The 17,726-nt window shown below is 39.6% G+C and overlaps 2 protein-coding genes across 2 annotated transcripts in view; both read right to left on the bottom strand.

Moving 5' to 3' along the window:
• LOC118805159 overlaps window positions 1-17,726 on the bottom strand; it is a 1,027,118-nt gene that overhangs the window by 475,444 nt on the left and 533,948 nt on the right. The gene's annotated exons all lie outside the window — the stretch shown is intronic.
• The window catches only part of LOC118806228, a 49,891-nt gene continuing 41,282 nt past the window's right edge, over window positions 9,118-17,726 (bottom strand). Inside the window, exons 16-20 of the mRNA XM_036567699.1 lie at window positions 11,723-11,821; window positions 10,429-10,447; window positions 10,292-10,334; window positions 10,141-10,204; window positions 9,118-9,838 (exon numbers count right to left, since the gene is read on the bottom strand). Coding sequence (XP_036423592.1) covers window positions 10,142-10,204; window positions 10,292-10,334; window positions 10,429-10,447; window positions 11,723-11,821 — 224 coding nt within the window. The 3' untranslated portion in view covers window positions 9,118-9,838; window position 10,141. The remainder of the gene's footprint in view (window positions 9,839-10,140; window positions 10,205-10,291; window positions 10,335-10,428; window positions 10,448-11,722; window positions 11,822-17,726) is intronic.

The raw sequence follows: 17,726 nt of genomic DNA, 5'->3' as shown, positions 1-17,726 counted from the left end.
CTCACACACACACACACACACTCACACACACACACACACACACACACACACACACACATGCCTGTGAGCTTCCACCCAGTATTGCAGTAGCCAGGTGTTTTGTTACTGTAAGAGGCTGAATGGTTAGTTGTTTTGCTTTTGCACAGCTTGATGAGTAAATGTGGAGTTCAGTGTTTGGCTAATCAGTTCAGCCCTGCGGGCTCCAGCTGAGTGACCAGCTTCCTGTGGATTAAACAGTAAATGAACATTAGCCACCATGCACACTGCTGTTCAGACTCAATCCACGCAAGTGTGTATATTGTCTTGTGATAATTGTTTCTGGTCCCAGGAGTTTGTGCCACTTCACTTACTCTGCTAGTCAGGAACGTGCACAGACATGTGAGGGGCTAACCTGAAAAAGGGGAGCCCCTCGATTTCAGCTGTCACCCACCAGCAGATACCTGCATGGTGTGGAGTTAAACTTGGTTGGTTTGGTTTATGATTCAGATTCTGCTGTTGCACATTAGTTGAAAATAAACTGAATTAACTGATCATCTAACTGAAATATACCAACTAAAATGAAATAATAAAGATAACAGATGGACCTGAAGGAAACATAGGAAAACTGTTCACCTCTAATCAGCCACACTAGGCTGTCCCTCCCTCCAGGGCCTGTGGAGGGGTTAGAGAAGAAAAGAAAAATGTTAGACATAAAACAACATGTTGGCTCCTACTCTCACATTTACGTGCCACATCTGAACTAACGATGGTTTCCCGCTCTAACCCTGTTAACCACAATATGATCAATGATATAATCACTCAAACTTCACAACTGCCAGGAGAATATTTACATTTGTGAACATGCTGACTCCCTCTGACTGAGCCCTGCCCAAAATAAAAACCATTAAACGTTTATGCTGGTGTCTAATAGTTTCTAATGGTATTCTATGTTCTCCTGATGGGCTGCTATCACAGTGTAAAAGACTCTAATTGTTTAACAGAAGTGCTGACTCCAGATGCATTTGATGGTTTCCTAATAGGATTTAAAGTTGTCCTAAGGAAACTGGTGGTCTCTAACGGTAACCATTAAGCCAGTTCCCATTAGAAAACAAAACCACCAGGTTTCAATCCTAATGGTTCTAATGGTCTTTGTTCGGGAGAGTACTAACTCATCACAACCCTGTGTGAAATGAAAATGTGCTGTTCTGGCTGCTGATCTTTCACAGTTAAAGAATGTGATTTTCATGATGTTCAGTTTGTTATACGGCTCTGAAAGACCTGCTCTACTGTTTTGTTCTGTCACGTTATCACTCTATGACTGTGATTTATTCTAGCGCCTGCTACTGGCCATGGACATGAGGGAGGTGTGGTCATGTGTGGAGCACCAGACTTGCAGTAAGAGAACCTCAAAACATATAAATATGTTGTTGTTGGTGAGGAGATGTGCACCTGTGTTGCCTGTGGTATTGCGCGCTGTGCTGGGTTAGTTAGAGTGGGTTTATGTTTTAGTGACTGTCGAGAGGAGAGCTTGGCTACGAGTGCTCTGCCCTTATTTTCAGTTGCTGTTTCAGTGGCCAGCAGAATCAGGACCCGCCCTGCGTCTCATTCTGTACTGACATCACAATATATTGTAGCGCAGGTGCAGAGTAAGACACAGGAAAGGTGCTCTTTCCTGAAACACTAGCAGAAAAGCAAATACAGAGCACTGAGCTCTCGGGAGAGGTCACCATTAGTCATACACTTCACCCCCAGAGTGACCAAACACAAAACACCCACACAATGACCCCACAGCCCAACACAGAATTACACAGTAACCACATCCCACATACCTTTAACTAACAAACAACATTTAACAACATTAAAGTCCCTTTTAGCGCCAGTTGGTAGCAGGTCGCTACAATATGTTGAAACTGGCTGCTCACTCACTGCTGAGTTCACGTCTGTATTGCATTGTTTAATCCTACTCAGCATGATGATTTTCCTTTTCACTCACATGGTCATATATTGGATCTGATATTGTTTACTGGCCTTGATGATAAATCTATATTTCAGATCACAAACTTGAATTGACTTGAAAAACCGAATGTTTAAAAAATGAAAAGCTTTTAACTCCTGAATTACTGAAAAAGCCACAGTCCTGATGTTGTTTTGAGTCTGTTTATACTCACCTGTTTTCTGTCGCTCTGCAGACTTGCTTCCTTTCCTATTTCTCCGAGCTCTGCTGCCTCGCTGTTCTCCCTTCTCACAATTCCCCTCTGCCACAACATAATTTATGGCACCCTCAATGATTACACTCCTCTAAAGACCAGGACGATCTCTGCCCTTCATTCCTCTCCATGGTTCATACATGGAAGTTTAGTGATGAGAGCCACTGCGTCTTGAATATCTTGAAAATGCATGAAAAACCCCAAGAAAATCCACTTCAGAAAGGTCATTTTAAACATTATATGTAATAATGCAACAATTAACCAACATGACCTCAATAATCAGTGTCTGAGTGTGTTAACCGCTGACGTCTGCCTTCAAAAATTTGCAGATAGATATTTAAATTGTCTCTAGATGGCACTGTCCACCTCTTAAATGAATGTGTTAATTTTATCATTGCTATGCTAAAAAAGCTTTTTATGTAATTATTTTAGAATTCTGGTTAAATATCTGAGAAACGTCTATTTCATGAATAATTTCAATAAAATAATTAAATTACTTGATTTGTGTGTGTGTATCTTGTTTCCATCACTTGCAGAGCTTGTTCCATTTTCCAGCTATAGCAGAACTCTGTATGGTCAGTAATGCAGAGGGAACTGGATCATATCTGCCATGTTAACCCAGAACCCACATCCACCACTTCACTAATAAACTGGGTTCTTTAACGCTGATGTCGACTGTGAATGATATGGGGGGAGCAACTGCCTCCTCTATTGGACGTGAGTGAAAGTTAGACCTATTCAAATTTCACTTGTATTATTAAGTAGTTCAATTTATTAATTATATATACAAACCAGCCCTAATTTTGCCGAAGCACTTTTTCCCACCAAATCCAACCAAAATCCACCCTTTTGCCAGCCCCGCACTTAGCATATCCAGAAATATGAGAATGCCCTAAATGCTGCCTGTTCCTCTGACTACTTTTCAGTGTTTTTGAGACAAAATTAGCAAAATATACTGATATTCTTTCCACAGAGCAGTCAGCTTTTCTCAAACACCCTCTCAGTTACCTCCTAACATGTTCGCTAGCTTTACTATGACAGATTCCCTCCCTGTCTGTGAAATAATCACCAAGTCTGGCTCCTCCTGCTGTCAGCTTGTCCTCACATCTCTTTTCCAGATTCGTGTCTCTTTCATCTCCTACAGCCCGTTTAACAAGTACGTGTCTGTCTGTCTGGCTCTGTCTCCACTGACCTTAAACAGCTGCAGTCACAGTCATTCTTCAGAAATCTAGCCTTGGACTTAACTTGCCCTGCAAATTACAGACCAACCTCCACAGTGAACAGAGAATGATGGGACAGAAGAGGAAACAGTGGTGTCCTCACTGCGCCGCCCTGCTGGACTTTAAGGATCTCAGCTCTGCTGTGTGTGACACCCTTTCTTTCCACACCAGCAGCAGCTGAACATCTCCACATCAAGCCAAGTCAAAGTTTATTTATATTGTGCTTTTTACAACAAGCGTTGTTGTGAAGCAGCTTCACAGAAAAATCCGGGTCCGAGCCCCCATGAGCGTCGCCAATGACGACAGTGGCAGGAAAAACTCCCTAAGAGCAACAGGAAGAATCAAGGCAGAAGAAGAACAGCATCAGACCCGCAGGATGGGCAGCTGTTCAACTTGGCAGAGTAAAGGAAACACAGAGAGTCAGTTCTGTACAGAGAGACTGATCAGATTACAGGGTTAACAGAGCAGCAGAGACTCCGGCAGGTCTAGATATTACAGCCTCACTAAGAGGGAGAAACCAGAAAGGTAACAGAGTCATGAGGCTCCCTGAGATGTCGGCGCCCCTCCACTCCACCGTCAGCAAACCTGAGTGAATGAGAGCACAGGTGCACATTGTAGGTCTACAAATACCGACTGTAGCCCATTTTTTGCCACACATTTTTAAAACATGTTGAGGTTTTTAAGCTCTAATAGAGGTCTGCAAAGCTTGTGTGTGCTTCTAGTTGGCTGGTTCAAGCCCAAAAGCAGTTAAAATAAAATAGTGTTTTTTTTTTATTATGGTCATTTTTTAATTATTATTATTATTTAATTATTATTATTATTATTTTTTAGGTATACACAGGCAAATGTCAGTGTATCCACATTCATCAGAGTTGCCTTAAGCACTTATGATACAAAAAGATTATTCTATTATTATTATTCTATAATAGTGTGTAGTTTTCATAAAAGTGCATAAATCTGGTCTAATAAATGTCACATCTAGAATTGTAGAATTGTTTGTTTTTTTTTTTTTATTTGTTTGCTTTTTGTCTGTCATTCAGCTACTGAAGATGTCTGTGAGGTGGAAACGGGACACCCAGCTGAGGAGTCCAAGACTGAGTCAAGCTCCAGCTCAGAATCTACCTCTGATTCTCTGGGTAGTTCGGATTTGGACTCAAGCCTGGAATCAGACTTCAGCTCAGGTGAAGGAAAAAAAGGAAGAGAAAGAGTAGAAAGAGGGACAAGGATGGGAAGAAGAAGAAGAAAAAAGACAAGGCAAAGAGGAAAAAGAAGGACAAGAAGAAGACAAAGAAGACAGAAAAACCCTCAAAAGAAAAAGGTAAAGTATACATTTGGACATTATCATGTGATGCTAAGATGACGTCAGAGACGACACAGTGATGCTTTATGTGTCTAGATAACACATTCATTATATCTTATATAAACACTTCTAAAAGTAGCTGTAATGAGATGTTGGGGCTGACCCGAATGATTTGAATACTTGTGTAGTTCATGATGTTTGTGTATGATTTTTAAAAGCTTTGTCTTTTTTTCAGGCCACAAATAATGTAGCCTACACTATGGTCCATTACGTGAACAAAGGACTTTAAACAAAAGTTATTTTTATTATGTAGAAAATGTAAAAAATAAATAAGTAGGAGTGCTTGAAATGATCTGACAATAAGTGCAAAGTTTGCACTGAGAGGTTGGTAAACTAGGAGGCTTGACAGGTTTGATCATCTCAAATATGAATTTGAAATACAAATTAAATATAAACCACAAATAGCAAGTTAAGTTAAAAATTTCTGAATAATTAAACGGTTAAGATGTAAATAAAGTCTATCAGAGCGGTTCAGAGTGGTTTGGTGTGAAACGCTCTGTTCAAGAGAAACTTACAGAGTCAGAACTGTTCACAGTGGTGGTGATAGGAACCAGACGTCCACCTCTAAAAGCTCCCTCACAGAAAGTTCCTACATGAAATGGTTACATGGACAGTGCTTAATGCCTGATGCATTGTTTCACAGTAGGTTTCTGACGGCTTTGGTCTGTTTTATTTTTAAACTCATGTATGACCGAGAGTTACACAGGTTGTTATAGGGCAAGCTAATCCCCATTATCTTCGTCATCATCAACATTCCATATAAAAACTCAGAAAACACTTGGTTTCTGGTGGTTTTGGGTACTAAATGGCTATATTGGGGTATGGCTATATTAGACATCACAACCCCTGGTTCCTGTCGGCGCCACTGAAAAGAAATCTTGAGTTGTTTGTTTTCTCTACAATGAGCCATTTCACAGCAAACCACTCTAAATAAATCTACTCAGCTTGAACAGAACAGTAATCTGTGTTTTACATTCATCCATTAACGGCCAAACTGCTATTATGAAAGTGACAAACACATCAATAAAGCAAAAGCTAAGAAGCTTACAAAAATATACTTATTTAAAGGCTTAGCGTTATTTTTACATAAATCTTTCAGACAGGAAAACATGTAAATCGGAATACGCCAGATATCAGTAGTGTTGTATTCTTACTTACTAAACACAACAACAATAAGCTCTTATTGACCTGAACTTTTTTGTTTATTTTTTTTTTACAATGTATGGTATTTCAATGTTTACATGGAGCAGATGAGCATTATGGCTGTGTAAAATGCCCGTTCACTATAAGCCTCTACTTCTTGTAAGATACTAAAATACCACATGAATGGAAACAATGCTTTGTGTTTCGTGTAAGAGAACCAAATCACGTACATTTCGGTCATTTTCGCTTTTCCGTAGTTCCAGTGTTGCTTGCGTTGATTTCTGTTCAGTGAATTGTGAGCCGGACGGCTCGATTTGTAAAGCGACACGTGAATCAGACGCAACATCGGCAGCTAAATGGAGACTCCTTCAGGTTACTAATCATACGTTGAACATTATCAATAAATCATAACATGTTTATTACAAACTAAGCTCAGATTAACTGGGTTATTTACAGCTGGTACAAACAGCTGGCGTATCACAGACTTGTGAGGTGGTGCTGGGGGTGTTTAGCTCAGTGCGTGAGTGTGGTTATCTCCTCGCTCTGGGCTCCAATGCATATTTAGGAGTGCGGCGCGAGTAGGGCATCATTGGGGGGGCGGTAACATTGGTTGACTGATTTACATACTGTGATGTGTCTTCATACCAAAGTATGTCATCCGTGCCTGTAGCAGAGTTGAACCAGAGGGGGCGCTGCAGAGGCGGAACTGACCATGATTAAAAATGATATTTTACAGTTTGGAAAGATGTGTTTAATCAAGGCTGGTGTGTTTTATTATTACAGGTCTGAGGGTGTAGTTACTCTTTCATGAATTCCCCAGTTATGACTTCATGTCACTGTGTGTTTTGAAAGACTAAAGATAATTTCACCAAGTTATCAAAATGATTTACACAGAGAGAAATCGACTCCCTGCACGTTCATTTTTTGGCTTTTTGGATTTGAGGTTCAGTCTTAAGCTGAGTCGGTCCAAAGTCTCTCATTTTACCACAGCATATTTGAGACATACCTGACAGAGATAACACACTAATATGTTTATCTGACGCACACAGGACATGAAGTCCTCTCTATAAAACTGTACACACAGCTTTCATATCAAACACCAAAGTGTTCTGAAACTGTAGCGACACAACATGAACTTTTGTTCTTTGTTCTTTTTTGTGCCTGTGACTTTCAGCCTTACTGAAAGGTTTTGCAGTTGAAATGCTTCATTTGGTTATGAAGAGCTCGTCGATCTGCTAACAGAAAATAAGGTTACAGTCGCATTCGAATGTTTGAATATCCCTGAAAAAAACTGTTCTCTTGACTTTCTATGTGAAAAAGTTAACACATCCTCTACAGAAAACACACTTATACAATCAATTCATACCATTTTTGAGTTGTTCTTTCAAAAGTAGTGCAGCAAAACCCCCTGAGGCAGCCAAACCATTACCATTCCTCAGTTTGACTGCCATTCTCTGTGTAAACTTAAAGCAACTGTGACCTTCTGTGGTCTCGATGTGGCTTTAAGTATTAAACCTAGACTCATTCAAACCTGTACTGTAGTGTGTGGCACTGTTTGGGTCTGTAGCTCACTGATCTAACATTAGCCCATCAAGCTACAGATCCACACATCACAGAACAGGTTTAATTTAACCTTTTTGCTCCGTCAATGGCCATATGAAATTAATATGAAATTAATATGAAATTAATAGAAAATAGAGCACTGTGTTCACTGTTTTGGTGACCATCTAAGCGATCTGCCCCTTACCGATTTTTTTTTATTTCTGAAATAATGCAGGATGACACGGCAAAAATACATCAAAATGTGTTTACTTTACTTGTAACCACCCACAGCGCCCCCCAGTAATACTGTACACTGCGTTATTATTTGAAGATGGCTTGAAGGTACAGAAAAGGGGGAAACCCCTCAACCCTAAAACAGCATAACTATCAACAAGTCCTGTACGAGTCAACAACAAAGTCCTGCTTTGACAGTCAGATGTAAGATGCAAGCATTTCAAAGTTTCTGTCAGCTGTACAGTTTATTGATATGCATTCATATTGCTTATATTCAAAAAAGACTTCGAATTATGCAGCTATAACAACTTCTCCCTCACCCTTGTTCATCTTCCTTGTCTGTCCTGAACATTCTAAACAGAACTACAAACGTTGAAATATTAATGTCTATTGTGTGTGTCCATTTGATGTACTCTGGCCTTAGAGGAAATGAGGTGAGACAAGGGGCCCAAAATTCCTACCAGAACTCCTGACTGTGGTCCTGTAGTTTTAATGGCAGGTTATTCTAAGGTAGTTGATTATATTCTGGGTTCTACAGGTATATATTAAAACACTGCTACTGTTTATGGCTGTACCCACCCCATAAGATTGATAGGGTGTACCCATAAAACCTAACTTACATACTAAAGGTAACAGGGATTCTCAGTGTAACTCAGTAATGCTAATGCTAATCTGACTCCAGCAGCACTGCTGTGTCTGATCCACTCGTACCAGCACAACACACACTAACACACCACCACCACGTCAGTGTTACTGCAGTGCTGAGAATGATCCACCACCCAAATAGTACCTGCTCTGTGAGGGTCCATGGGGGTCCTGACCACTGAAGAACAGGGTAAAAGGGGGCTAACAAAGTATCAGAGAAACAGATGGACTACAGTCTGTAACTGTAGAACTACAAAGTGCACCTATATAGTAAGTGGAGCTGATAAAATGGACAATGAGCGCAGAAACAAGGAGGTGGTCAGAATGTTATGCCTGATCGGTGTAAATGTGCAGATGTTGAAATGTGGATACAACTAAACACCTCTCACTTTATTTGAGTGGTCCAAATGTGCATCTTGATACTATAAGCAAGTGAATTTTCAGAGATTCAGTGGACAGATAACTCTTTGTTGATTGTCAAGAGAAATGCAATGTACACCATGTTGAGAGTCAGCTGATCTGTGGTTGATAATAAAAAACAATGTTGCGCTGTTAAGGTCGACTGTGTTTGACTTTATTTGGATGGTCCAAACGACAATTAAAAGACACTTAAAAGATGATCTTTTGAGTGTCAACAAGCATGAGATACAGTGGAGATACATGAAGTTGAGAGTCAACTGACACGCAGGTGATCATATTAATTTTATGGCCCTAAATATTATATGGAGGTTTAAAAGATATACATTGATGTCTTATTACACTTAGTTAATAATCAATAGATAGAATGTTGCTATATGTAGCTGCGAACATATTAATATACAGCTCACTATAGAAAAGACAACAAATAATGCAGTCACAAAAAATACAGTCACAGGGATATTTTTAACAAAAGTTCAGTCTTGGAAGTTGGTTTACCGTTTTCTGCTTCTTACAGTCCAAGTGATGCCAAACAAATTAAATAAAGTTGAAGTTAAACTAATACTGGAATAAATCATTTTTATAGTTATCTTAGTTTGGTTACTTTGTTATGATAAATTAAGGGCGCTGAAGATGGAATTTAATAAATCAATGAGACGGGTGGATGCATCCAAGAGAAATTTGGATTTAAAACTTGATCTTCAATTTAACTCACAAGATATCAACGACTTTATCAACAACATTATTTTTACTGTATTTGCTTATTTGTGTTTATTGTAATGATATGTTGAGTTTTATGAGCAAAACAGAAATAATCAAACTTATATTCAGGACAGTTTCAGTAACACATCTGAGCTCAGTGCTCACTGGACGTTTCCAACTTAAATGTACAAAAATATTGATTAATGTACAGCCATGTACTGTTTATAAACATTCTGAAGGACACTGTGATGCTGAATAAAGAATAAAAACTGTATTATTTACATAAGTGATCTTCTTTTAGTAAGTATGAGATGTTTATCAGTGAGACTGTGTTCAGGTTGTTCAGATCTCCAGCAGTGGAACATGTTCTTCTACAGTACTGAACGATCCTGTAGAGTAAAGAACACATCATCATCACCATCATCATCATCATCATCATCATCATCACCATCACCATCATTATTATCACCATCATCATCATCATCATCATCATCATCATCATCACCATCATCCTCATCATCATCATCATCATCATCACCATCATCCTCACCATCACCATCATCCTCACCATCACCATCACCATCATCATCATCATCATCACCATCATCCTCATCCTCATCATCATCATCACCATCATCATCATCTTCATCATCAAACAGTGAAAATCTCCTCCTCATATCAGAGTGGTTACCTCAGCACTCAGGACTTTTAGACAGAGAGGACAGAACCTCCATTTCTTCACCATCTTCACCAACCTGACCACAGAACAGTCCACTCAGACTGACCCCACCATCAGCACAGCATTTATTACAGAAACAATGAAATAAATTCACACGTCCTACCTGAAGATCTGCTTCCCCTCCAGCTTCAAAGTTACTCTTTATTCTGTTACAGACAAAGAAAGACACAGTTAATAAAAGTAAATGCTGTTGTATTTAAATAAATACCTGTCAATCATGTTGAGTTTAGGTGAGTTTACCTGTCTCTCATCCTCATCCCTTTATTCACACACAGATGAAAGAGAAAAGTAACAGTATAATTAAAATAATTACAGTTAAATTTACATTATAATTACTTAGTTATTCTAAACACATTTGCATTATATTATATTGTAATTATAGAATATAATTTGGATCTAATCCAGACAAACTCCTACCATATCAGTGAAGACATGGACTCTATTCTATGCTACATCTAAACTTCACTAAACTTCCCTAAATATCCTTAAACTTTCCTATATTCTTTGAACTTCCTTACACCACCGTAATCCTCCCTTAAACACTCTACATATATCTAAATCTCCTAAAACCTTCCACAGCTTGCCTAAACCTACCTAAACATCCCTCTCTAAACCTCCCTGCACTTTCCTAGTTTTCTACACCTCCCTAAACTTCCCCAAACCCCTATAAACTGCCCTCCCTAAAACCACATGAACCTAACTAAACTTCCATAACCTTCCCCCCTAAATCTCTAGAGACGTCCCCAAACCTCTCAACATCTCTATAAACAAACATGTATAAACCTCCCCAAACTTCCCTTAAATTCTCTAAACCTTCTTCCTTAAACCTCAGTAAACCTCTCTTAATTTCCCTAAACTTCCCTCTCTAAACCTACCCAAATTTTCTTAAAGTATCCAAACCTCCTGAAGCTTCCCTAAATGTTTATTAAACCTCCTTCAATGTCCTTCAACCTGCTAACCCCTCTTAAACTTTACTAACCCTCCTTAAGCCTCCCTAAACTCCCCTAAACTTTCCTTAACCTCCCTTCCTAATCTTCCCAACCATCCATAAACTTCCCTAAATTCCCTAAACCTCCATAAGATTCCTTAAACCTATGTAACTCCCCATACTTCCTTAGACCACTTCCCTAAACCTTACTAAATCTCCCTAAACTTATTTAAAGTTCCTAAACCTCCCTCAATTCCCTAAACCTCCCCAAACCTCCCTAACCCCGCCCCCCCCCCAAATTTTAATTCCCTACAAATGTTTAAACCTCCTTAAACTTCCCTAAACCTCCAAATCTGATGTGCTGAAGGAACCTCACCATTATGTTGTGAGCAGTACAGCAGAGCAGTGCCCCCTACAGCAATGGTGGGGTTAAGTGTCTTACCCAAGAACACAACCAGGATTATTATTATCATTGTTTTTTATGATGATGATGATAATGATGATGATTATTATTATTATTATTGTTTTGTTGTTTTATTATTATTATTATTATTATTATTATTACTATTTGTTGTTGTTGTTGTTGTTGTTGTTGTTGTTACTTACAGGTGTCATAGATTTGTAAAGCAATCCAACCAGAAATGAAGAGTGATTCGAATGGCAGGATGATGATGTGCATTTCAGGCAGAGTTCTCAGTCCAGTTCCTACAGATCAATCATAAATATCCTTCATTAACATCTCAAGTTTCATTATAATTATTTTGATGAATCACAAACTCTCTTTGTTTCTATTCCTTAAGCAGAATTATTGAGCAGAAAAAGTCTTCTGTTTGAAGATTTATATGATCACTTTCTGTTTACTTCTTATCGAACAACATAAATCTGCAGTTTTTCAGTAGATTCACTGATTTATTAATTTTAATTTTAGGTATTTAATAAATTAAATTTATGGTGAGATCCTGACAGAGGCTGAGCCTTTTTACTGTAATGAACTGTAGAGACACATTTTCAGTTTCTGTGACTGAATGTTTTGTAGCAGGTGGAAATGTTCTCTTGGTTACATAAATGAATAATAAGTGTCAAATACAACTTTTTTTGTATAAATGATGATGTGGCTAAATATAAAGATCCAAGAGATTTTGTCAGTTATCCTTCTATTATAGCATATAACAGCATAGAATTCAGTACAAACTATACCTTTGTATTGTTTCAAGGTAATCAAGAGACCATCCTAGGACTAATTTGAAAAGAGCCATTTGCAAACAATTGATGAAAGCAGAAATATGATGTACTTTATGAAAACACTTGTAATGCATCCATGAAGAGATGTCAGAAAGACAAAATGGAAATGAGAAGTACAGCTGGGTAACCATCAGCATAGCAGTGAAAAGAGAACCCATGGGAGCTGATTACTGGTCCCAGTGACTTAGTGTACAAGGAGAACAGGAGTAGACAAAGAACTGACCCCTGGGGAACTCCAGTAATCCAAGGAACTATGGCTGAGGTGGCGATATTTAAACATATAGGGGGGGTTCACAGTCACTGACCCATAATCTGTTCATCTCCGCAGCATCTTCTGCTGTTCAAAACATTTTAGCTGTTCACTCTCACACTTTCAGGAGGGAAGTGATTTGCTTGGCAGCGATGAAAATGAAGTTGTGCTCTGTGCTGCTTTGACAGAGTTTAGTTATGTGTGATGATCCATTTGGATAATGTTCTAGTTTATAGATCACGTGCTCTGGACTGGATGTTTTTTTTCAGAATTATGACTGTGGTGGTGATGTGCCAATGAGGTCATTCTCATGGTCGCAGTGTTGCAGTGGTCCTTGCAGCCATAAAAAACAACCACAGGCTATGGCGACACACTTGTGGGCACTGATTCAGTTCTGTAACTGATAATCTGACTCAAAATAGCAACAATTGGTTTCACTTTCCTCACTTTCACTGTTGAGTGCTGAATGTTTTTGTTGTGTTTTGGAAAGAATTAGAAAGTGATCCATCTTTAAATGCCTTACTGTCACACATCCCTCTGGCTCAGATCAGAGAATCCTCTGGGAGAACACATGACTCCTGACCCTCCATCACGCTCCAATCACCACTCTCTGTCCCCCGAGTACTAATCTGTATCACCTGTTGACCTCTGGTTTGTGTTAGTAAAAAACACAGGCTTTTATAATAATAATAATAATATTATTTGATAAGCACCTTTCAAGACACCCAAGGATGCTGTACAATAAAAATAACAAAGATTAAAAAAAAAATACACTAAGAATAATAATAATACAAATTAAAATAAATTTAAAAAGAAATAAAAATAGCATGTAGAAATATGTAAAAGCAATACACACAATTTACAAAAAAATCAAAAACATCACAGTACTGGTTCACCCAAAAGCCATCTGGAAAAGGTGGGTTTTAAGACTAGCTTTGAACATAGCCAGGGTCGAACAAGCACGCAACTCAGAGGGGAGACTGTTCCACAGCCTGGGGCCGGCAACACTGAATGCCCTGTCACCAACCGTACGCAGCTTAGAGGGAGGAACTTTGAGTAAATGTGAGTCAGAGGAGTGAAGAGTGCGAGCTGGAGAGTACAACCGGAGCAGACTACCAAGGTAGGAAGGGGCGTGGCCATTCAAAGATTTAAAAACCAGCACAAGCAATTCGTATCGAACGCGATACTGAACTGGGAGCCAATGAAGCTGTTTCAGAGTTGGACTGATGTGCTCCCAGGATCTACCGTGGGTTAAAACCCTATTTTGCACATACTGCAGCCTATTCAGAACCCAAATATTTATATATATCTGCACATCGTCTGCAAAACAATGAAACTGCAATCCATGTCACCTGATGATGTCACCAAGGGGGAGCATGTACAATATAAACTGCTGCCTGTCTGCCTGATATGACTGAAACCAGGCAAGTGCAGTACCAGATATGCCAATTGAATTTTGAAGCCGATGTAGTAGTAGGCTATGGCATACTGTATTAAAGCTGCAGTAAGGTCCAATAAAACAAGCAAATTCAACAAACCCTTATCAGCTGCTATTAAGAGATCATTCGCCACCCTAACAAGCGCAGTTTCAGTGCAGTGATTCTTTCTAAAACCAGACTGGAAAACTTCAAACAAGTCATTGGATTCGATATGGTCTATTAACTGGACTGCTACTGTCCGTTCAAGTATTTTGGTGAGAAATGGGAGATTAGAGATTGGCCTGTAATTTGCTAAATTCTCAGGGTCTAAACCAGTCTTCTTGAAAACCGGCGTAATGGCAGCCAATTTCAAACAAGCTGGAACAAAACCTGAACTGAGTGATGCATTGATAACCTGAGTAATGAGAGGACAAATTGAAGCATGACAAGCTTTCACCCAGTGTGTTGGCATGGGGTCCAGTAGGCAAGTGGTAGCTCTAGAGGACTTAATAAGCTGTAAGACAAAACTTTCATGCACAGTATTAAAAATGGAAAAACTACATTAAATTGAAAAGACGGAGACTGGAAATTCAATTAAGCTAAAATAGGCTGAAATTGAGAGTAAATTAAATCAATTTTTTGATTAAAAAAAGCCATAAACCCAGAGCAAAGCTCTGGTGATGGAGCCAGAGGGAAACATTTCACAGGACGCAGTAACTTATTAACAGTAGAAAAGAGAGCTCTAGAACTACCATGTGTGCCTTGGATGATTTTTAATAATAGTGTTTTAGCTTTCTTCAATTCCTCCTTATAGCTAAAAACATGGTCTCTGTAAGCGAGGGCATGGACCGTCAAGCCAGTTCTCTTCCAACGGCGCTCAAGCTGACGACCAGCAGCTTTTAGTTTGCGCAGTTCTGACGTGTACCAAGGAGCAGGATGTGAAAAAGTTACAGTGCGTGTTCTAAGAGGAGCCTGATGATTCAATATAGATGAGAGAGTTTCATCATAATGGGACGCTAGGATATCAGGATTTATAGATTCAGGTATAGGAATCTGACTAAGCATATTCATAAGGACAAGAGGACTAACGTTTTTTAAATGTCTAAAAGTGAACTGGCGTGGATCGCGCTGCCCTCGCTGGTGACATGGTAAAAGAAGATCAAAGAAAACAGCCTTATGATCAGATATGAATAGATCAATGCCATGCATATTAGTGGGAGAAATGCCATTGGAACAAACAACATCCAAGATATGACCTTTGTAGAGAAGTCCACGTTCTGAGTGAGGTCAAAACACTGAAGCAAATTTAAAAATTCAGTGGCAAATGAACATTTACTAGAATCAACATGAACATTAAAATCGCCAAGCAGCAGCATGTCAGAGTGCATAGGCCTGAGTGAGGTGAGTAACTCAGAAAGCTCAGAAATGAAAACAGAAGATACTTTTGGTGGACGATAGACAAGCACAATCAGTAAAGGTCTAGCAGCAGAAATAAGCACAGCTAGGCATTCAAATGATGTCATATGAGGAACTGGAACAGTTTTTACTCTGAGCTTGGATCTATGCACCACAGCAAGTCCTCCACCACGGCCAGTTAAACGTGGTTGGTCCACATATTGATAGTGAGCAGGTAGAATTTGGTTCAGAGCAAAATAGTCATTAGGTTGTTGCCAAGTTTCAGTCAAACACAGCAAGTCAATATTATGTTCCAAAATAACATCAGCCATAAACGTCGCCTTGTTATTTAGAGAGCGAACATTGAACAGAGCACAATTAACATTCAGGTCGGTGCTCATTGGAGAAAGATTCATTATTGGAACATAGTGTAAATTCCGACCGCTTATTTTATTACAAAAACCTGGCAACATCCTCACAACCTCACAGTGATGCAACGACCAGAGCAAGGGAATATTGTTAGAATGCTGTTGGTAGACAACAATCCGACCTAAACTACGGTGGCAATATTTGGGCCTTCGCAAGATTCCAAGGTGACGATGTGTGAGTAACGGAGCCGGGGTTTTGTACCGTGAATTTTGAAGAGCATAAAGTTCACTGAATGAGTACCTTATCGTCATGATGCGTCCGCTGTGATAGTTGCAGCCATCAAAGCCCAGCAGCCAAAGGAGCAAACACAGAATATTCCACATTGCCCGGGAGGGGAGGTAATCACAGTAGCAGGAGCTGTTAGACTGAAGCAGCAGGTATGGAGAACAGGTGATCCGCTAATCACGCTACCGCAGACGCTCCACTCCACAAACACAGAGTAGCACAGGGAGAGCTCCACAGCACAGAACTCACACTGTCGTATCAGACAGAGCACTGTGTAGTACAGGATCGAGTCAATGCAGGAAAAAATCCAGCTGGTAACAAAGTCCAATCCTGAAGTGCTCAGCTCAGGTCAGAACAAAACCAGGGGAGCAATAGCAAAAAAGCAGACACACCAATAAGTTCTCACACACACCAATGAATGATCCAGAGGTAAAATCCAGTGCATACAATCCAGTACAAAGTTTCATGCAATTAGTCAGACCAGCAGCGCCAAGCCAAGCTTAAGATAAACCAGTAAAAACAATTTAAAACAACTAAAAGTTTCAAAAGTTTGAAAAGTTACACCGGGGGAGAAGTGGCAGCCAAGCATGCCAGCGTATCTCTTATGACCCGGATCTCTCACGACTGAAAGTTAGTTCAGTTCAGTTCCAGGTGTTGCTTCTCTCTAGAGCTGCTGAGCTCATTCCTGTTTTGTGTTTTTCCAGTTCTGACTGATCTTCTGTATTTTGACTTTCCCCTTTTGCCTGAAACCTTTTGGACTGATTTTGCCTCGTGAAATGTTTGTGTGTTTGTACTTGCTGCCCTTTCTGGATTTGACCTGTGCCTGTTTCCTGACCATAATTTTGGATAATAATTCAAACAGTAAAGCCTTTTTGTTCATTCTGACAAGTTACACTTACCAGAAATAATTCACTGTTATTATCACACAAGAACAGTGAATATATATAGATTATATATTTAGTGACTGACTAAATATTAGCATTAATGGTGTGAGTTAATGTTTAGATTGAGAGCAGACTAAAACAGGACTGATGCTGTATCACTGAGTGATCTCAGTGAATGTATGTAAGTACACAAAGTACTGATTATGCTCATCTTGTGGAAAGTGAAAAATTACAGTTGAATAATTTATCTCTATCTTTTCAAGGGGTGCAGAATGATTTTATAGCACCCCCTACCACCGCACCCACTGATCTCCCTGGCTTTGTGGAGAGAGTCAGTGATTGACAGGAGGGTGGTTCCTGTTGAGTGTCCTGGTTTGTATCTGGACTGCTTAGAATCAGAAGTGTGTTCCTCTCAGGATGGTCAGACAGCTGTGCCACGACAGCCTGTTTTAGGGTTTGGGATGAAAATCAAAGGAGTGAAATGGGTCTGTAGTTCACAATGATAGTAAGATCTAGGGAGGGGTTCTTGAGCAGCTTTGTCACTCAGCAGATTTTGAGGTGGAAGGAACCTGATTAGAGATGAGCAATGGGTTCATCTATAAAGTCAAAAATGGAGCAGTGTAGTTTGGAGGGAATTGGGTCCAGTAGGCAGAATGGGGGACATTTAGTGCTTATTAGCTCCATCACCTCATCCTCAGTAAGCAGAGTCTGGCTTCAGTTTTGCATGTAGTGTTTCTCCACCATGGCTAGTGATCGAAGGAGCTCAA

The sequence above is a fragment of the Colossoma macropomum genome, unplaced genomic scaffold (assembly GCF_904425465.1).
Source record: "Colossoma macropomum unplaced genomic scaffold, Colossoma_macropomum, whole genome shotgun sequence".
NCBI lineage: Eukaryota > Metazoa > Chordata > Actinopteri > Characiformes > Serrasalmidae > Colossoma > Colossoma macropomum.
Note: the sequence above shows the minus strand (reverse complement) of the source record. Positions and strands in the feature narration are given on the sequence as shown.